A 23,495-nucleotide genomic window follows, 5' to 3' on the forward strand; every position below is an offset into this window, starting at 1 on the left:
TGGATTATCATAATCTTTAACACATATATACCAGCACATTTTATGTGTAGCCACTGAGAGCATCGTGTACGCTGAATTCCTTTTTGATTACTTCGAACAGATTTTTTGACAACCAACACATGGGTACTTGGGTCCCATAAAAAATAACAAAGGGAGCTTCTTTTTTTTTACTGCTATAAAACTGCTTTACAGAAAAAAGGGGGGTCTCAGAGTCTATTTAGGTCTTCCTTGTCATGAACTTGTCGTATCATTGTTCCATCATTCGTAGTTGGGACCAACGCTAGGATGCGACCGTCTGACGACCACGCGGCTTTGACTCGTTGTACCCTTTTCGGAGATTGGAGAAGTTGGGAGTTTTGCTTCGTGAGGTTTTCGTCGATTCCGATCCCTGTCCCTTTCAAACGTCGTCGCTTTGGCATGACCTGGCTGCGTGTCAGGTACGTTATAAACTTCACCATGATCGGTCTCGTAGGTGTCTTGCGACGATTGTTGCCTCCGCTTTTTTCCAGCCCTTGTCGCGGTTGGATACGGTGCGACCTGTCGATGTCATCAGCCTTCAATTGAATGCCCAGGTGTTGAATGCCCAGGTGTCGGGAAAATATGTCGCGGACTACCTCGGTTGTGTTCTCCGACTTTGATTCCGGTACCTTAAATACCATCAAGCAATTGCGTCTGGAGTATTGTTCCAAAGTGTTCAGATTGTCCTGCAGTTTGTTGACGACAGAAGCCTGTGTTTCAAGATTTTTTTGTGAGAGAAGACACCTCCTTTGTCCTCTAATCGAGCTTGGACTCCAAATCTATTATCTACCCCTCGGTATTTTCAAGTGGATCAACGAACTCTCCAAGCTTCTTTTCAATGGCCTTACAAACCGCTGACTCAATTGCCTCTACGAAAGCCTTGCTCTGAAAAGATTTTTTGACTACGTCACGAGCAATCTGCTCTATTTGTTGGACCGTAGGCTTCGATATCTTAGACATTGTTCCAAGACAAGATGGCGTAGAAATAAAAACACACACAATGTCAAAACATATATCTCTGTGGATATATGAAACACTCAACCAAAACACGTTATGTATTCCATCATAACGACAAGAATCACAAACAAGAGTTGAAGTGTTAAATGCCACACGAAGTATATAGTAGACTTTATCGTATCATCCTTTTCTGCCCTTGAGGTGAACAGTGAATTCGTTAACTTTCTAGAGGAATATATGAACAATCACTAATATGGTAATAAGACAAAACTGGATTGTGTTAAAACAGACTGCGAGAAAGCAGAACGCACTCATTAGAGTCAGTAAGGCGTGGCAATGTGCACACCCATCGGGCCAAGTCTCCTCCCATCGAGGAGTGATATTTACAATGTTTGTCACTGCTCTGAAAATGCAACGCCAGATTGCGAATCTGTACAAACGCAGACAAATAAAGCAAAACATGTCATCAGAAATAACAATATCATGTAAATAAGGAATAACTAGGTAGTTTTATTTAAACATAGGGATGCAATACAAATGAAGAAGATAGAACGCGCCTTCCATATTCGTGAAATTAAAGCCATCGGTATATGAGATAAACCAATCACTCCCTTCAACTCTCAGCCGTTCGTCGTTCATAAATCTTGTGAGAGTTCCTTTTTCTTAGGCTCGTAGTTATGTTTTGAATTAAAGCTACTTAAAAGCCGCATTGGCAGAGAATGTGAATAAGTTTAGATAGTTAAATGCGTTCCATCATATGCCAATCAACAAACTGCAGAAGGTACGAACAAAGTTTGTGTATATTATGAATACAACAATACCGCTGTAAGATTATTCCTACAATTTTGTTGAGAACTAATGGAGGTAAATATTGTTCATTTAACCAAAGTTCATGATCCCAATATTCAAACCTTTTAATTGCGTCAAGATCATAAATCCACAATGTCATTTATGAAAGGTTTGTCGAACCCCATCGGTTACATAAGCAGATGAATTCGAAATTGTTCTATGACCATATCAGCTCCGAACCCCTAACCAACAAAAAACGAAATGATGAAATGAAATATAACACAAAACAACGTCATGACAAAATAATACGGGTTCTTTTTTTGTTTGTTTTCTTGTGTTTTGTTTTGTTTTTGTTTACATATTCTGAGACATAATTTCTGGGGGGTTTCATAAACTGTTCGTAAAGTTACGAACGACTAGCAAGCGACTGGTGATCAGTTCTTGTGCTGTAATTTCTGATAGGTATAGCACATCAGAAGATACCACCAGTCGCTCGTAGGTTTATGAATTATGCATACTTCTTTTTGATTATACCTGACATGATGATGCTGAGTCAGCGGCTGTTGAGAAGAACTTTTCAGGCCAGAAATCGCATGTCAGATTGAATGTCCAAAGGCGTGGCAATGTACACACCAATCGGGCCAAGTCTCCTCCCATCGAGGAGTGATATTCAGAATCCTTGTCACTGCTCTGAAAATGCAACGTCAGCCCGGAAATCTGTAGAAGCGCAGAGGAATAAAGCAAAACATGTCCTCAGAAATAAAAACATTATGTAAATAGGGAATAACAAAGTATTTTTTAAACATAAGAGTGCAATACAAATGAAGAAAATAGAACGCGTCTTCCATATTCTTGAAATTAAAGCCAGCGGTATATAAGTTAAAGCAATCACTCCCTTTAACTCTCTGACGGTCGTAGTTCATAAATTGTGTGAGAGTTCCTTTGCTTAGATTCGTAGTCATTTTTTTTTTAATTAACGCTACTTAAAAAGCCACATTAGCAGAGAATTCAAATAGGCCTAAGTTTAGATTGTTTTATCTAAACATTTGGGAATAATCCAAATGAAGAAAATAGAAAGTGCTTCAAATATATTCGCGAAATTAAAGCCATCGGCATAATATGAGATAAAGCAATCACTCTCTTCAAATCTCTGCCGTTCGTACAGGTCTGTAGTTCTTAAATATTCCTCTTTCTTAGGTTCGACGTCATATTTTGAATTAACGCTCCCTAATTGCCGTATTGGTAGAAAATTGAAATAATTTCACATAACAAAGATTGTCGATAATTATGCAAATGAACAAAGGCAGAAGGTACGAAGAAAGTCTGTGGGGATGTCTTATACGCTCCCTACGTACAGATTTAGTGCAGCCAACTCATTCGCGAGATGGGTGTTAGTATTAGTCATGTTTCATGACCGAGGCAATGGCAGATTCTCGTCGCTCTGAAAACAGAGGGAGGTGCTTTGCTGTGACAGACATGTTTTTCAATAACATAAAGCCTATATATGACCTTGCACCACAAAACCAACAAAAAAAGTTGGCAGACAGTGATTTTCAGTAAGGGCAGATTCTGAAAGAGTGGACTCTAAACTTTAAAAGGACGTATAACCCCATTCAAATAGACTCCCCTAACCTATCTAAATACTGGAAAGAGCGCACGCATTCTGCAACATTCTGGAAATGGTGAATAGAGATGTAAAAATAGAATTATAATGCGGTAAGATTAGTTCTTCAATTTTGTAAAGGATTATAATGAAGGTAAATATTGTTCATTTAGCCAACGTTCACGATCCCAGTTTTAAAACCTTTATAATTACGCCCACATCATAAATCCACAACGTCATTAATGATAGGTTTGTCGAATGCCATTGTACACATAAGCAGATGAATTCGAAATTGATCTATGAGCATAACAGGTCCGAACCCTCTTGAAAAACGAAATGATGTAAAAGAATAGGCATGTATATATATATATATATATATATATATATATATATATATATATATATATATATATATATATATTACTGCATAAAAAAACAACATGTTTTCACCACATCCTGAAACAAGAATCCTGGGGTTGTTTCACAAAGCTATTCGTAAAGTTACGAACGACTTACGAGCGACTGGTGATCAGTTTTTGTGTTGAATATAAGAAAATGTTTGATAAGTATAGCACATCAGAACTGATCACCAGTCTCGTAAGTTGTTCGTTACTTTACGAACGGCTTTATGAAACAGGGCCCAGGTATTGTTTTCACGAACGATAATGATAACAAACAACAACAAGTTATCTCGGGATCATGTTTTTGAGTACAAGATTACTGTTACTATTTTTGGTTAAAAACCAAGCGGACCGTCTCTTTCTTACAGCTCGTGTGATTTTAAATCTTCAAAGAATTCCGAGATCATCAATATCTGTAAAGCTCTTAATAGTGAAGTCTTGCAAGTGTTGTTACATTGTGAAAATATTTGAATAAGCGTGGGATATTATCTCTCGATGTTCTCTGCAAAAAGCGTTGTGCTCATGGGGGGGGGGGGAACCCGTAACAATTCAATTTTCAATCCAATTTTTATTTTCCACTCACGGGTTGGAACACTCTCGTCAGTAAAAGGCTGGTTTTCAGAGGGGTCAACAACAGTGTTTGATTGCAGTAGGCTGAGGATTATTTTTCAATGCATTACTATCATCAACAAGTCAATTCAATACCTATCGAACGTGCTTTGTTTTCAGGCAATCAGTACACTTTCCAATGACTAAAAATTGACGAATTATTGAACCGTTCGAGGCACTGCAGTCCAGTGATTAATGTAGCCATATTCTTTTCTTTGCTTATAGTTAACAGTGAATTTGTTATCATCATTATTATTATCATTATTTATTCGGCTTTCAATCACAAATACATTTTTCGAAACCAGAAAAATGTACATTGGAGTGGTAACATTTTGATGAAGTATATGATCAATCATTAATTTAAGAATACACATTATTTGTGTGAGAAAAAAAAAAACATAAAAAGGAAGGTAAAGTCAGTGGAAGACGGTGGGTATGAAGTATATCAACACACCATGACATAACCCTGTCATCGTAAACACTGCATATATGCGATGCTCACTCTTCCGCTTCATTATTCAAACTCTAACAAGCATTTACCTATCGAAAACTTTTAATTTTCTGTTTTTGCTTTTGCTTGAGGTCTATCTTGAATGACCGTACAAATAATATTCAGATGAATCAAATACGGATCATAGGCATGGAAAATTTAAATTAAGCATACTTCTTGTTGATTATACCTGACATGATGCTAAGTTAGCGGCTGTTGAGAAGAACTTTTCAGGCCAGAAATCGCATGTCAGAGTGAAGTTCGAAAGAAGTGGCAATGTACACACCCATCGGGCCAAGTCTCCTCCCATCGAGGAGTGATATTTACATTCTTTCTCACTGCTCTGAAAATGCAACGTCAGATTCCAAATCTGTAGAAACACAGAAAAATAAAGCAAAACATGTCATCAGAAACAACAATATTGTAACACAACCGGGACCGTTGTGATCGAGGTCGGGACTCTCCTGTCTTGGCATACTTGAAGAATTCAACTCTCTCTCATACATCACCGCATTCGTACGTAAAAGATATCACAAATAAACACACCGGTTATTGTCGCGATAATTGAATTGTATATGGCACAAGCACTTTACTTGCCTTTATTTTCGGAGATGGGCGAATAACACATAGGAAAGTATCTCGCGGGGTGGCCCACAGCCCTTTGCAATCTCACCAACTGCTTGTATACGGACGACCCAAACACCGTCCTTACCCGGCCGTGGCTAGAACGCAACTGCTATTTGTCAATTGCCGTACAGACTCTTGTTCGTACCGCGCGCGTGTAAACGCACGCCCCGTCCGTACCCATATACTCTAAGAGAACGTGCGTACACGCACTATCATGACATCACTTTGTTACAATATCATGTAAATAAGGAATAACAAAGAAGTTTTATTTCAACATATGGATGCAATACAAATGAAACAAAATAGAACGCGCCTTCCATCCATCGGCATATGAGATAAAACAATCACTCTCTTCAACTCTCTGCCGTTTGCAGTTTATAAATTTTGTGGCTGTTAATTTTGTTAGTCTCGTAGTCATATTTTGAATTAAGGCTACTTAAAAGCCGCATTGTCAGAGAATTCAAATCAGTTTAGATAGTTATTACTCTCCATCATATGCCAATCAACAAGAGCAGAAGGTACGAACAAAGTCTGTGAAAATATAAATACATCCTGCAGCAACAATACTGCATGATTATTCTCAAAATCTCGTTAAGCATTAATGAAGGTAAATATTGCTGATTTAACCAAATTTCATGATCCCAATGTTCAAACCTTTTAATTGCGCCCAGATCATAAATCCACAATGTTATTAATGAAAGGTTTGTCGAATCTCATCGACATGAACCATAATTCCTGGAGTTGTTTCAGAAAGTTGTTCGTTAAGTTACGAACGACTAGCGAGCGACTGGTGATCAGTTCTTGTGCTGAATTATGTAAATTCTGATAGGTATAGCACATCAGAAGATATCACCAGTCGCTCGTAAGTTTTTCGTAACTTTACGAACAGCTCTATGAAACAGGGCCCAGGTACTGTTTTCACATAGGATAATGATAACAAACAAAAACAAGTTTTCTCGGGATCATGTAGTACGAATTGCTGTCACTATTTTTGGATACATACTATGGGATAAAAACCAAGCGGGCCTTCTTTTTTTTTTTGTCGCAGCTCGTGTGATTTTAAATCTTCAAAGGATCCCGTGATCGTCAAGACCTGAAACGCTTTCAATAGTGAAGTTCTGATAGTGTTGTTACATTGTGAAAACTATGTGTCGATAAATTGTTTATCATAAATGTCGTGTACAAAATCATATTTGATGCAACGGAATTAAGCAGAAATAAATCAAATCAAATCAAAATATTTGAATAACCGTAGGGAATTAACACATTTTCTACGCAAAGAGCGTTGTGCTCATGGGGTGAGGGGAACCATAACAGTGTTTGATTGCAGTAAGTTGAGGATTATTTGTCAATGAATTACTATCACCAACAAGTCTAATGACACAAGTCATTATTCAATTCAATACCTATCGAGCGTGCTTTATTCTCAGGCAGTCAGTACACTTTGCAATGACAAAAATAGACGAATTTTTGAATCGTTCGAGGCACTGCAGTCCGGTGATTAATGTAGCCACATTCTTTTCTGTGCTTTTTGTAAACGGTGAATATTCGTTAACATTCTATAATGAAGTAAATGACCAATCACTTATTCATGAACACAAATAATTTGTGTTAAAAAAAAAAACAGACTACGAATGACCAGAACCCAGTCAATTGAGTCTGTAATCTAACTTGTGCATTTCTCAAGATTATTGTCGCTTGTTATTCGTCTTTCCCCGTCTGTCGTCTCCCTTCCTTCTCTTTGACAGTTTCATCTTCTTTTCTTGAGAGTTAAGACGAATTACGGTAGTCGGCAAACTCTGACATATTATCCATACCAGTGTATACAGTAAGAGCAAGGACGTTTACATAAAAAGAAAGATTAAGTCAATGGAGGACGATGGGTATAAAGTATATTCATTGTATTGTCAAATTACCATGAAGTAACCATGTCATCGAAAACACTGCATACATGCGATGTTCACTCTTCCCGCACATTATTCCAATTGTAAGAAGCATTTAAGTAACGAAAATTTTTTGCCTTTCTGTTTGCTTTTACTTGAGGTATATCTTGAATGACCGTACAAATAATATTCTGATTGTAAATATTGTGATAAAAAGTCTTAAGAGTAGTGAGAAAAAAAAATGAATCAAATACGGATCATACGCATGGAAAATTTGAATTATGCATACTTCTTGTGGATCATACCTGACATGATGATGCTAAGTAAGCGGCTGTTGAGAAGAACTTTTCAGGCCAGAAATCGCATGTCAGACTGAACAACCAAAGGCGTGGCAATGTACACACCCATCGGGCCATGTCTCCTCCCATCGAGGAGTGATATTTACAATCTTTGTCACTGTTCTGAAAATGCAACGTCAGATCGTAAATCTGTAGAAACGCAGAGAAATAAAGCAAAACCTGTCATCAGAAACAACAATATCATGTAAATAAGGAATAACAAAGAAGTTTTATTTCAACATATGGATGCAATACAAATGAAACAAAATAGAACGCGCCTTCCATCCATCGGCATATGAGATAAAACAATCACTCTCTTCAACTCTGTGCCGTTTGTAGTTTATACATTTTGTGGCTGTTAATTTTGTTAGTCTCGTAGTCATATTTTGAATTAAGGCTAATTAAAAGCCGCATTGTCAGAGAATTCAAATTAGGTTAGATAGTTATTTACTCTCCATCATATGCCAATCAACAAGAGCAGAAGGTACGAACAAAGTCTGTGAAAATATAAATACATTGTACAGCAATAATACTGTATGATTATTCTTAAAATCTCGTTAAGCATTAATGAAGGTAAAGATTGCTCAATAACCAAATTTCATGATCCCAATGTTCAAACCTTTTTAATTGCGCCCAGATCATAAATCCACAATGTCATTAATGAAAGGTTTGTCGAATCTCATCGACAAGAACCATAATTCCTGGGGTTGTTTCATAAAGTTGTTCGTTAAGTTACGAACGACTAGCGAGCGACTGGTGATCAGTTCTTGTGCTGAATTATGTAATTCTGATAGGTATAGCACATCAGAAGATATCACCAGTCGCTCGTAAGTTTTTCGTAACTTTACGAACAGCTCTATGAAACAGGGCCCAGGTATTGTTTTCACATACGATAATAATAACAAACAACAACAAGTTATATCGGGATCATGTAGTACGATTTGCTGTCACTATTTTTGGATATATATGGGATAAAAACCAAGCGGGCCTTCTTTTTTGTCGCAGCTCGTGTGATTTTAAATCTTCAAAAGATTCCGTGATCGTCAAGGCCTGTAATGCTTTCAATAGTTAAGTTCTTATAGTGTTGTTACATTGTGAAAACTATGTGTCGTTAAACCGTTTGTCATAAATATCGTGTACATAATCATATTTGATGTAAGGGAATTAAGCAGAAATAAATCAAATCAAATCAAAATATTTGAATGACCTTCGGGGATTAACAAATTTTCTTCGCAAAGAGCGTTGTACTCATGGGGTGAGGGGAACCATAACAGTGTTTGATTGCAGGAAGCTGAGGATTATTTGTCAATTAATTACTATCACCAACAAGTCTAATGACACAAGTCATGATTCGATTCAATACCTATCGAGACTGCTTTATTCTCAGGCAGTCAGTACACTTTGCAATGACAAAAATAGACGATTTTTTGAATTGTTCGAGGCACTGCAGTCCGGTGATTAATGTAGCCACATTCTTTTCTGTGCTTTTTGTAAAACGGTGAATATTCGTTGACATTCTGATGAAGTAAATGACCAATCACTTATTTATGAATACACATAGTTTGTGTCTCCCTTCCTTCACTTTGACAGTTTCATCTTCTTTTCTTGAGAGTTAAGACTAATTACGGTAGTCGGCAAACTCTGACATATCATCCATACCAGTGTATACAACAAGAGCAAGGACGTTTACATAAAAAGAAAGATTAAGTCAATGGAGGACGATGGGTATAAAGTATATCCATTGTATTGTCAAAATACCATGAAGTTACCCTGTCATCGAAAACACTGCATACACGCGATGTTCACTCTTCCCGCACATTATTCCAATTCTAAGAAGCATTTAACTAACGAATATTTTTTTGCTCTTCTGTTTGCTTTTACTTGAGCTCTACCTTGAATGACCGTACAAATAATATTCAGATTTTACATAACGTGATCAAAAGTGTTAAGAGTGACGAGAAAAAAAAAATGAATCAAATAAGGTTCATAGGCATGGAAAATTTGAATTATGCACACTTCATGTTGATTATACCGGACATGATGATGCTGTGTCAGCGGCTGTTGAGAAGATTGTTTCAGGCCAGAAATCGCACGTCAGACTGAATGTCAAAAGGTGTTTCAATGTACACATCCATCGAGCCATGTCTCCTCCCATCGAGGAGTGATATTTAAAATTTTTGTCACTGCTCTGAAAATGCAACGTCAGATAGCAAATCTGTACAAAAACAGAAAAATAAAGCAAAACATGTCATCAGAAACAACAATATCATGTAAATAAGGAATAACAAAGAAGTTTTATTTCAACATATGGATGCAATACAAATGAAACAAAATAGAACGCGCCTTCCATCCTTCGGCATATGAGATAAAACAATCACTCTCTTCAACTCTCTGCCGTTTGTAGTTTATAAATTTTGTGACTGTTAATTCTGTTAGTCTCGTAGTCATATTTTGAATTAAGGCTACTAAAAAGCCGCATTGTCAGAGAATTCAAATTAGTTTAGATAGTTAATTACTCTCCATCATATGCCAATCAGCAAGAGCAGAAGGTACGAACCAAACTGTGAAAATATAAATACATTGTACAACAACAATACTGCATGATTATTCTCAAAATCTCGTTAAGCATTAATGAAGGTAAATATCGCTCATTCAACCAAATTTCATGATCCAAATGTTCAAACCTTTTTAATTGCGCCCAGATCATAAATCCACAAAGTCATTAATGAAAGGTTTGTCGAATCTCATCGACATGAACCATAATTCCTGGGGTTGTTTCATAAAGTTATTCGTTAAGTTACGAACGACTAGCGAGCGACTGGTGATCAGTTCTTGTGCTGAATTATGTAAATTCCGATAGGTATAGCACATCAGAAGATAACACCAGTCGCTCGTAAGTTTTTCGTAACTTTAGGAACAGCTCTATGAAACAGGGCCCAGGTACTTTTTTCACATAGGATAATAATAAGAAACAAAAACAAGTTTTCTCGGGATCATGTAGTACGATTTGCTGTCACTATTTTTGGATACATATGGGATAAAAACCAAGCGGGCCTTCTTTTTTTTTCTCAGCTCGTGTGATAATCAATAGTGAAGTTCTGAAAGTGTTGTTACATTGTGAAAACTATGTGTCGATAAACTGTTTGTCATAAATGTCGTGTACATAATCATATTTGATGTAACGGAATTAAGCAGAAATAAATCAAATCAAATCAAAATATTTGAATAACCATGGGGGATTAACAAATTTTCTACGCATAGAGCGTTGTACTCATGGGGTGAGGGGAACCATAACAGTGTTTGATTGCAGTAAGCTGAGGATTATTTGTCTATGAATTACTATCACCAACAAGTCTAATGACACAAGTCATAATTCAATTCAATACCTATCGAGCGTACTTTATTCTCAGGCAGTCAGTACACTTTGCAATGACAAAAATAGACGAATTATTGAATCGTTCGAGGCACTGCAGTCCGGTGATTAATGTGGCCACATTCTTTTCTGTGCTTATAGTTAACAGTGAATTCGTTAACATTTTGATGAAGTGTTTGAAAATCACTAATCTAAGAATACACATAATTTGTGTTATAAAAGCAGACTGTCAATCGAGTCATTAATTTAATTTTATGCATTTCTAAAGATTATTGTCGCTTGTTATTCGTCTTTCCCTGTCTGTTGTTGTTGTTGTTGTTGTTGTTCATTTTCCATCTGTGAAGATGGCTGGATAGCCCATATTCAGCTACACTAAGCTGGTCTTCCATGGGGTCCAGTTGGATGTGGGGTGGGACCACTTCACCGGGTTAGACACCCTGCTCTTTGCGATGAATGAATGAAGCGGGATCTTTTACGTGCATGAGCTGTGACTCTCTCATACACGGGACCTCCATTTTATGTCCTATCCGAGGGACAGAGTGTTTTGCCTCTTGCTAGAGGGGACGGTATGTTTACACCACATTGCTCAGTCCAGACTCGGGTTCGAACCCGGACCGCGTGATCGTGAGGCAGACGCGCTACCGACTGAGCCAACTCACCGTCTGTCGTCTCCCTTCCTTCTGTTTGACAGTTTCATCTTCTTTTCTTGAGAGTTAAGATGCACTTACGGTACTCGGCAAACTTTGACATCATCTATACCAGTGTATGCAGCAAGAGCAAGGACATTTTACATAAACAGGAAGGTTACGTCCGTGGAGGACGATGGGTATGAAGTATAATAATATCAACACCGTATGAGATAACCCTGTCATCGTAAACATTGCATGCATGCAATGTTCACTCTTCCGCTACATTATTCCAACTCTAACAAGCTTTGAATATTTAATATTTTTGCTTTCCTGTTTGCTTTTATTTGAGGTCTCTCTTGAATGACCGTACAAATAATATTCTGATTGATCAAAAATCTAAAGAGTGACGAGAAAAAAAATATGAATGAAATAAGGATCAAAGGCATGGAAAATATAAATTATGCATACTTCTTGTTGATTATACCTGACATGATGATGCTGAGTCAGCGGCTGTTGAGAAAAACTTTTCAGGCCAGAGATCGCATGTCAGATTGAATGTCCAAAGGCGTGGCAATGTACACACCCATCGGGCCAAGTCTCCTCCCATCGAGGAGTGATATTCAGAATCCTTGTCACTGCTCTGAAAATGCAACGTCAGCTCGGAAATCTGTAGAAGCGCAGAGAAATAAAGCAAAACATGTCATCAGAAATAACAACATCATGTAAATAAGGAATAACAAAGTATTTTTTAACATATGGGTGCAATACAAATGAAGAAAATAGAACGCGCCTTTCATATTCTTGAAATTAAAGCCAGCGGTATATAAGTTAAAGCAATCACTCCCTTTAACTCTCTGACGGTCGTAGTTCATAAATTGTGTGAGAGTTCCTTTTCTTAGGCTCGTAGTCATTTTCTTTTAATTAAGCTACTTAAAAGCCACATTGGCAGAGAATTCAAATAAGTTTAGATAGTTAAATACTGGACATCATATGCCAAACAACTAAAGCAGAAGGTATGAAGTCTGTGTTAATATAAATACAACAATAATGCTGTAAGATTATTCCCACAATTTCGTTAAGGATTAATGAAGGTATATATTGCCTCTTTAACCAACGTTCATGATCCCAATATTCAAACCTTTTTAATTGCGCCCAGATCATGTAAGACCATATTCTAAAAGAAAAGACTTTAAGCTTTAAAATGATGTATAACTCAAATCAAATGGACTCTCCTAACCTATCTAAATATTGGAAAGAACGCACAAACTCAGGAAAAGTGTAAACTGAGAAGAGAGGATCCTACTGAAGTGCAGTGTCTATTCAAGCGCTTAATCTTTTAACACCAAACCGTTCTGGCTGTGCGATGAATGGGACAAAAAACTGGAAGTTAACTACCAGAGTAACAACAATGAAGAGATTGTCAGATTAAACTGAGATTAACCATGCCTCATTAACACATTCTGTCTATAATTAATACCAATTTTCTAAGCAGTAACACTATCCTTTCAAAAGTTATTAGAGTTGAAATTGAGGAGTGTGGACAAGGTTTTTCAGAAATGAAACAGGGATTCTAAAGACACACCTAATCACACTATTCTACCAAAAATGTTCGAGATAAACTTCTAAAAAACACACGTTCCTGCCCGTTTTATGATACCAAATTTTAGCATAATGTAAAAGAAGACCCGCTCTTTTAGAAGATATGAAAAAGTGAAGTTCGGCTAGGTTAACCCATTTCACTTATATTCAGGCAAAATCAGTGTGTGCGACTTTATATTCGTCGGTGCACGGTCACATACAGAAACAAAAGCAAGAGATATCTGACTGGTTGGTACCGTAGAATCAGTCTTTCCACCCTGGAACTCAAAGTAGCCACATTTCACCCGGAAGCTTGAAAGACGTGGCATACTGGAAATCCATTTGGTCAAGTCTCCTTCCATTGAGGAATGACACTGAGAATCTTCAGTTGACAAGGTCAGGTTCTGAATCTATTAAAGAAAAATAATAATAATAAAGTGACATATTGAGGGAAAATACAGATTAGATACTGTCATCACGAATTCACGATCTTTTTTGTGAATAAAAAAAAAATATTCGTCACGATACAGTCTTCACAATCGAGATGTAATAACCGAAGATTGGAATACATGTTGAAATATATCTCCACGCTTTTTTCTCGTCACAGATATGCTAACTCATTTCTAAAAACAAAAAATAAAATCAATAAATCCAAATAATATATAACAAATATCTTCCAGGGTGTTTATGCATTACAAAAGAAAAAGATAGCCATGTTGTGAAGAAATCATGAGGTTCATATCGACTATTGTAATGGTTCAAAGCACTATAGTGTGGTTTCCTAAGTATTCTAGCATGTGTATTCGTCAAACTTGTGTTACAGTATGTGACCAGTCACTAGTGACAGAATACAAGAAAATAGTTTGAATTCAAATGCAAAATGCGAGAGAGCAAAACCCAGTGGTTAATGAGTCAGCTCGTTAAGTTCGGCATTTCGAATAACGTTTTTCTCAATTCCCGTTCTCTCATAAACAACTGGATAGATACAACATTCACCTAGAATGTATCGTTAAGTCCGAGGAGGACAAAGAGCATTCAGTATCCGCACAACATCGAATAAAATAATTCTACCATCGTCAACACCACGTCATTCTCACCCTAATACCCCTTTTACAGTCATTTTTTTTTTTTTGGAGTTCGTAGAGATTCGTAGATGGGGCACATATTCTTACGGCCTTCTTTCGTACGAACTCTCTTTAATTCGCAAGAACAACTAAAAACCTTTTAGAGAAACAAAATGATTTTCAGTTATACAATGACCATAGAATTCGTGCGTTTTTCATAAGAATGCTTTGAGTAAAGGCTCGGTCACAAATGCATTTACGAACTGCTACGAACGCCGTACGAACGATTTTTTAGACAATTTCGCAAGATCTTCTTAAGTCCGTAAGAATCCAGAGTTCGTAGACCGTTCTTAGACCGTTCGTAAATTCGTAGCCTGGTCGATGGTCTTGTCCATGATTTTTTTTTTTTTTAACTTCGTACGAAACCCTCTCTTCGTATATAAGACGACCGTATGAACGTCGTACGAACATTGTAAGAACTACGCAAGATTTTGTAGGGTCGAGAGACAATTCAAGAAGCCTTAAATTCTTACGATGATTGTAAGAACGCCTTAAAGCCCCAGTCACATAATGCTCTGCGTCCGCGGTTACGTCCAAAAAAGTCATTTTTGCCGCGGACCCCAGCGGATCCTTTGCCGTCACCAGAAATTTGTACAAAACATGCGGGCAAAAAATGCGGGCGATACGGACAGATATGACCAGATGCGAATACTTGCGTCCACTTGCGGATATTCTTACGAATTGGCACATAATAGTTCTGAACACTTGCGGAGAGTTGCGCATTTTTCGGATAGTTACGGATAGTTACAGATTGCTATGAATAATTATGGACAATTTGGTTTTCTCTTACGATCTCTGCTAACTCAGTGTATTATGACAGCAAGGTTATCACATTTTGAACTGTCTTATGCCCCAGTCACACAGTGCTTTGCGATGGGTTACGTCCGCCGCGGATAGATACGGATGAGTGAACGCAGGGGGACGCAGCGTGGACGCAGGCATCCGCAGGGACGTATGTAAACGTATCTGTCCGTAACTCATCCGTAAAGAAACGCACAATGACGGCGCCAAGCCTGCGAAATTTTGAAATGTTCAAAATTTCGCAGAGGGATTCTACGGATTCAGACTTACGCAAGTAACCGTAACCAAACGTAATTATCCGTAACTGAACGTAACTATCCGTAGTCTGGACGCAGACCATCCGCAAGAAATTTTACCTCCCGTCCGTTTGCGTTCGTTTACGTCCACCGTAAGAATCCGAAAGTAACCGCAAGTTAACGTATCTCAACACTTTCGTCCGCTTACGGATATTTGCGGACAGTTACGGATGCTGCGGACGATTACGTCCGTTGACGGTTTCCGTTTCCCAATCGCGTGTTAACACAGAGACTCATGGGAAGCCACACAACTCGTGTTGCCAAGCTGCAGCGCATTTACCTGAAGGAATGCTACAACACAGTCGGAGCAGTGGAGAGGCAGAACCGCCAGGTCAAATTATGACATTTCTCCCACAAAATGGTCATTTTAGGTTGCACCCATATACTCATGACATCGGTTGACCTTTGGTGCTAAACTTTTTTTTTCTTGCACTCTTTGAATGTATATTGTTTTCGAAAAGGCAATATTTTGGGTAGGGGATAGGATGACAGCATTTCACTCACTTTTTTGGCCGGGAAAGGTGTGTGACAGCGATAACTATATAGAATTCTCTATGTCAATGATATGTCAAAATTCTCTATGTCAATGATATGTCAAAATTCTCTATGCCAATGATATGTCAAATTCTTCAAACATCCTCTCTTTCTTATCATTTGCGGATGATAATAATGTGTTTTATTTGATTCTGATTCTGATCGATTATTGATACTTTAAACGGTGAATTAACGAAGTTACTCCATTGGATAAGAGCGAACAAACTGTCAATAAATTTGCAAAAAACTGCCAAAAAAAAAAATGCATGCTGTTCAGTAATTCGCCAGAAAATTTACCGAGAAATGTTTTCCTGGAAGACACGGTCATAGAAGAAGTCTCTTCCATCAATGTTTTAGGTTTGATTCTGGATAATAAATTTACCTGGGTTTGCATATTGATTCTGTATGTCGTGTTATTTCAAGGAATACAGGTATTATAAATAAAGTTAAATTGTATATTCCAAAAATGTACTTTTTATTATTGTTATATTATACTTTTATATTACCTTACTTAAACTATGGCATACTCCCATGGGGAAACAGTTTTTCTACTTATACAGACAGAATATTATTGTTACAGAAAAAAAAAAGCTCTTCGTATCATTTGTCACGAATCGCGGAGAAGTCATACTAATAATCTATTTCACGAAAATAATATTTTGAAAATTTTTGACCTTTATCGTTTGCAATTAGGACAATTCATGTATAAACTCACTAACCATTCTCTCCCACTTGTGTTTGATTCCATGTTCTTAAAGAATGAAACTGTTCATGCATTTCCAACCCGTCAATCCCATGAATATCATTTGCCTTTGACTCGGACGGTTTTTGCAAAATCTTTATTCTCCTTTTCTGGACCAAAATTCTGGAATTCTCTTGACAATAATATAAAAGAAGCTTTAAGTTTTAATACATTTTCTTTAAAGTTTAAGAATTATTTGAAAACTTCGTATGCAGCAAAATAATTCATTCTTTCTTTTTTTTTTACTTTTAATTTTCAAAATCGTTGCTGCGTCGGTAACCTCACTACTCTTTAAGTTTATCAGCGAGCCCGTGCTTCTGTGCCTCCAGTGCCCTGGTTATGACCCACCATTTCCCTCTCCTCCCCCCCCCCTCCTTTCCACCTCGGACTTTCTACATTCCTTACTATCTTTCTATCCTCTCATCAATCTTTCCTTATAAGAGAGCCGCTTTGTGTTTGTTAGTGTGTATTGGTATGTGTGCGTGTACAATTATGTGTGTATTACTCTGTCTGTCTTTTTTTTTTACTACCGTTTAGGGAAATTGTTGCTGTTGTAGTTGTTTTTTGCACTATTTTTTTTTTCTGTATGAGGGGACTGCATTCTACAAGCCCTGCTTTTTAGCAGTCCCCTCCATTTCCAGCAATATTGTTTATGCATTCACAGCAGTGACGTAACAGTTATTTGTATCTCTGTTGATAATGTACCTGTATCTCTTTTACAATGTTGTTCTGTTCATCGCATTGTGGTACTGATTTCCTGACATCTGTGTATTTCAGTGTTTCATTGTATTTCTAATTATTTTGTTTGTTGGAAGTGAAATAAATCAACATGAAAACTGAGAACGAATTTAGTATTTCTCTATAGTCTTACCCACTTTACGCTCCATGGAATGTGCATTACATGTTTTGTATATATATTGTACTTGGGTGTGGGAGGGTGTTTGAAAGTCTTGATGTCTTTGTTTTTTTCTCTGGAAATTTGATAAGCATTGTTTTATTATAAAAATCCCCTTAACATAACTCAATAAGTCATGAATATCGCTGCACAACGACAACGTAACCACAGTTTGTTTATTCCATGACTGTGAGTAATAATTTTCTTACTCTAATGCTTAACTTATCGATCTATATTGTATTACATTTGTGGTTTAATTACGTTTTATATTCTTTACATTTATGAATTTTATTCATATTTTAGTTGCACAAATAGAATTTAAACCTTAAGTTCAAAATTTCATATATCTTTTATCACTGTAAAGCAAATTAAAGGATTACGAATTTGTTCACATCTTGTACGTAATTCAATTTCAGTTTTCCCCAGTCATGCCAGTGTACAATGTAAGACAGTCCAATATGTGATAACCTTGCTGTCATAATATAATACATTGACGAAGCAGGGATCGTCACAGAAAACAATACTGTCCATAATTATTTATAACAATCTGTAACTATCCGTAACTATCCGAAAATATCCGCAACTCTCCGCAAGTGTTCAGAACTATTATATGCCAATTCGTAAGAATATCCGCAAGTGGACGCAAGTATTCGCATCTGGTCATATCTGTCCGTATCGCCCGCATTTTTCCCGGTATGTTTTTGAATAAATTTTCTAGTGACGGCAAAGGATCCGCGGGAGTCCGCAGAAAAAATGACTTTTTTGGACGTAACGCCGGACGCAGAGCATTATGTGACTGGGGCATTACATTTCACACCGGGGAAAACTGAAATTGAATTACGTACAAGCTGTGAAAAAATCGTAATCCTTTAATTTACTTTACAATAATAAAAGATATATGAAAATTTGAACTTGAAGTTTGAATTTTGTTTGTGCAACTCAAATATGAATAAACATCATAAATGTAAAGAATGTATGTGACCGTGCATCACAAAACGAACAAAAAGTCGCACACACTGATTTGGTGTGAGGACTGAAAATAGGTGAAATGGGTCAACCGAGCGGATCTTGACTTGGCTACCCTGGGTAAATAAGGCCTTATCATCATTATAATCATTATTGTTATTATCATTACTATTATCATTATTATTATTATTATTACCATTATTATCATTATTGTTATTGTTAATAATATCATTATTAGTAATGTTATTATCATCATCACTATTACTATTATTATCATTATTATTATTATTATTATTATTATTATTATTATTGTTGTTATCATTATCATAATTATTATCATTAATTTCAGTTTAATCTGATAATCCCCTCATTGTCGTTACTCCGGTGGTTTCCATCCTCTTTTTTGTCCCATTCATCACACAACCAGCACGGCTTGAATAGACACTCTACTTCAGAGCCTCTTTTCTCAGTTTACACTTTTTCTGAGTGTGTGCATTCTTTCCAATATTTAGATAGGTTAGGAGAGTCCAATTGATTTGAGTAATACATCATTTAAAAGCTTAAAGTCTGTTCTTTCAGAACATGCTCCCAACTAAAATTTCACGTGTGGCGACTTTTTGTGTGTTTTGTGGTGCAGGGTCACATATAACATCACTATTCTACAAATAAAATACAATATAGATCGAAAAGTTAAACATTAGAGTAAGAAAATATTACTTGCAGTCATGGAATAGACAAATTGTGGTTACGCTGTCGTTTTTTATTTCAGCGATGTTCATGACTTACTGGGTTATGTCAAGGAGATATTTATGATAAAGCAATGCTTATAAAATTTACAGAAAAAAAAAAAGACATTAAAACCTTCAAACACCCCTCCCACACCCAAGTACACTATCAGGTCATCTCTTGAAGTAATGTATTTTCTGTTTGAATTTCTTGTATGCATGTCATTTTGTAATGCGCACATAGTAGCTGCGCAATATATTATAATGTCCTTTATTATTATTAGTAGTAGTAGTACTAGTAGTAGTAGTAGTAGGTAGTATTGTAAAAAAAAGATGTAATACACATTCGATGGAGCGTAAAGTGCATGGGTAAGACTACCGAGAAATACTAAATTCGTTCTCATTTTATATAGTATGGATACATGTGCATTGTATTATCATTTCTGGGCACTTTATCGTTCCGCGGAGGAATATGAAAATAAAAGAGTTCGACAAGATGACCGAGATCGACCAAACACCTTGTTTGAGAGTCTGGGTATTTTTGGTGGTTATGATGGTTCGTTAGGCCAAAGTTAACCTCCCGTAACAAATTGGGGGCACGTTACGAGAGTTCGGCAGGGTTTCTGCGGACATGGGTGATTTGGTCGGGTTTGATATGATCCCAGGAGGGTTTTTTCTTTCTCGCTGGGCCGATGAATTTCGGTAAGTAGCGTGTGTAGCACTCTATGCTATGTCGTGGACATGGGCGATCGCGATACAGTTTACGTCGCGCAACTACGTATGTCGTTTGCATCATGATTGTTACAGTGTACTGTATGTGAGGTCTTACGATTTGAGAAAGCATGGTGCGTTTACGGCGTAGTGTGTGTGTGTCATAGAGATGTATACTAATAAATACATCTCTATGGTGTGTGTACACGGAGATGGACGCGGAGTGATATGTTTTACATTTTGATGTAAATCTGTCGTCTTTCTGTGTCTGCGTGAGGGAAACTCACGTTCGTATTTCTTTCGGGATCGAAAGGGTTAATTTGGCATGTGCGTAGTGTTGAGGATGGTTTAATCTGGGTACTAGTATACGCTGCGTGTGTGTAGTGTCTGCGTGGAAACGTTGGTCAAACGTTGGTCGTTGGTCCCGTACGTGGTGGTTCGTGTGTGGTTCAGCATACGGGTTATTCTACGGCGGTTTGTATGTGGTTTAGCACACAGGTGATTTCACGGTGGTTCGTGTGTGGTTTAGCACACGGGTTATTCCACGGTGGTTTGTATGTGGTTTAGCATACAGGTGATTTCATGGTTTTTCGTGTGTGGTATAGCACACGGGTTATTCCACGGTGGTTTGTGTGTGGTTTATCACACGGGTTATGCCATTGTTGTTCGTGTGTGGTTTAGCACACGGGTTATTCCAAGTCGGTTCGTATGTGGTGTAGCATACGGGTTATTCCCAGTCGGATCGTGTGTGGTATAGCATACGGGTTATTGCTTGTAGTGCGACTGGTTTTCTTCAGTTGGAAAGATTTTTTTTTTTTTTTTCAGCTGGCTGGCTGATGAGAAGTCAGGTTTTCTTGTTGCACTATTAACTGTACATTATTGGTGCATACTGGAGAAAGATCAAGATGTTTCCATTGAGAAGTTTGCGGATTCACCCACAGTTGAAGAGTTGCTAACCTTGAAAAAGATTGATTTGTTGCGTGTTGCAGAAAACTACAAGGTTCCTGCTGTGAAGAGCACAATGAAAAAGTCAGAGATTACACAACAAACAATCAAATTTCTTGTAGATGAAGAAGTATTTCCCCTCCAGGCATTGAGTAGCATATCAGGTAGTCCCCCCTGGTGATGTGCAAGGGAGTGTATAAGTACGTATGAAAGAGCTTGAACTTGAGAAAGCGAGAATTGAGTTAGAGAGACAGAGGGTTTCTCTTGAAAGGGCTCGTCAAGTCGGTGAGAGAGAGTATGGTGTAAGCGTCAGTGGTGGGCATTTTGATATCGCCAAAAATGTCAGAATGGTCCCTGAGTTCGATGAAGGAGATGTGGATAGATATTTCCTGCATTTCGAACAGGTGGCGGATAGCATGGAGTGGCCGAAAGAAAAATGGCCTCATCTTTTGCAGACGAAGTTAAAGGGAAAGGCATGTGATGCTTATGCTTCACTGTCACGCGAAGAAGCTCAGGATGATGCAACAGTAAAAAAGGCAATTCTGAACGTGTACGCCTTGGTTCCTGAAGCGTACAGACAAAAATTCAGGAATAGTAGAAAACTGGAGTCACAGTCATTCAGAGAATTTGCAAAAGTGAAGGAAATTGCCTTCACTCGTTGGCTGCAATCAGTAGGCGTGGATACTGTTGATGATTTGCGGGAACTTGTGCTACTAGAGGAGTTTAAGAGTTCGCTACCTCAAGAGGTGCATTCGCATATTGAGGAACGGAAAATGAAAACTTTGTTGGTAGCTAGTAGGCCACTACAGTGGCTGATGAGTATACTTTGTCCCATAGTCATGGAAACAGGTATGTAGGAAGCAAATATCCAGCTCCTAATCGTCTAAATGTTGGCAAGACAAATTCTAGCAGTAAGACAGAGGGGAAAGCTGGTCTAGTGGTAGAAAATGAGACTGACAAGAAAGGTAGGAACACTGAGAAGCCTATTTTGTGTTTCCATTGTAGGCAACCAGGGCATGTGAAGTCTAATTGTCCCATTCTGAACAAGAAAAAAAGAGGAAAAAGACAAAGAAAAGAAGTCTCATCCCAATGGATTGGTGAGTCGTTCCGTGGAATCGACAGGTGATTGGTGTGAACAAGTTCAGAGTGTGATTAAGTCAGCTGATCAAGACAAGATTAAGTCTCAGTATGAACCATTCACTTCTGTAGGCTATGTGTCATTGGTAGGGTGTGATGAAGCCAAAAAGATTACCATCCTGCGAGATACTGGTGCATCCCAGTCATTGATTCTTGACAGTGTCCTTCCTTTTGGGCAAACGTCGTCCACAGGCACAAGTGTACTGTTACAAGGAGTAGAAGGAGGTTGCGTTGAAGCAACTCTTCACACAGTCAATTTGCAGTCAGGCCTAGTTTCAGGAAGGGTGAGCCTTGGTGTTAGGAAGTCACTTCCTATGGATGGTGTAGCATTGATATTAGGCAATGATCTTGCAGGAGATAAAGTGACTATTCCAGTGGTCAGTGCAGTCCCTTTGGATAAAGAAGGAAATGAGACAGCTGCATTGGTTCAGGAATTCCCTAAAGTTTTCCCAACGTGTGTAGTCACACGTTCCATGTCTAGAAAATCAGAAAAGTCTGAAATGAAGGCTAGTCCAGAGGATATCGGTCTAGAAGGGAGTTTCTTCTGTCGGTTGGATGACGTAGATGTAAGCAAAACGGCAGCATCAAAATCACGTCAGATAGGAGATGAATCTCAGCCTGTAGATGAAACGGAGATAGGGTTGAACAAGAGCGCTTTGATTGATGCACAAAAGAATGATCCACAGTATGTTGAGAGAAGTGCAGGTGAGAGTGTGAAGCCAGTCATGTGTGTGGTAGGAGAAGAGTTGAATCACACAAGAGATGACCAATGTGCTGAACTAGAAAGGAAGTGTTTAAATGTGAAGCTTAAGAACTCGGATGCACTTTGTGATCTTGACAGGAAAATGGTTCATTTGTCCCATGGTGAGAGAGATGATGTGAAACAGATCATTGCAGATTTTCCTGAGTTGTTTCTAGATGTTCCAGGTCGCACAAGTGTGGTGCAACATGATGTGGATGTGGGGGAGTCAGATCCCATCAAGCAGCACCCTTATCGTGCTAACCCAGAGAAGATGCAACATTTGCAGAGTGAGGTGGAGTACATGTTAGAACATAACATTGTAGAGCCAAGCACTAGTGCATGGAGTTCACCATGTGTAATAGTTCCCAAGCCGGATGGCTCATATCGCTTTTGCACAGATTATAGGAAGGTGAATTCATGTACCAAATCGGACTGCTTCCCTATTCCAAGAGTCGATGACTGCATCGATCGTATTGGAAAAGCGAGCTATGTAAGCAAGTTTGACCTACTGAAAGGGTATTGGCAGATACCTTTAACACAGAGAGCAAATGGGATTTCTGCGTTTGTAACTCCACAGGGCCT

General features: G+C 37.9%; 1 protein-coding gene across 1 annotated transcript in view; it reads right to left on the minus strand.

The window, feature by feature from the left end:
• Window positions 1–206: 206 nt before the first annotated feature.
• The window catches only part of LOC140241081 (uncharacterized), a 73,408-nt gene continuing 50,119 nt past the window's right edge, over window positions 207–23,495 (minus strand). Inside the window, exons 3-6 of the mRNA XM_072320848.1 lie at window positions 13,553–13,705; window positions 12,202–12,384; window positions 2,299–2,481; window positions 207–728 (exon numbers count right to left, since the gene is read on the minus strand). Coding sequence (XP_072176949.1) covers window positions 207–728; window positions 2,299–2,481; window positions 12,202–12,384; window positions 13,553–13,705 — 1,041 coding nt within the window. The remainder of the gene's footprint in view (window positions 729–2,298; window positions 2,482–12,201; window positions 12,385–13,552; window positions 13,706–23,495) is intronic.

This window comes from Diadema setosum, chromosome 17 (genome assembly GCF_964275005.1).
Source record: "Diadema setosum chromosome 17, eeDiaSeto1, whole genome shotgun sequence".
NCBI lineage: Eukaryota > Metazoa > Echinodermata > Echinoidea > Diadematoida > Diadematidae > Diadema > Diadema setosum.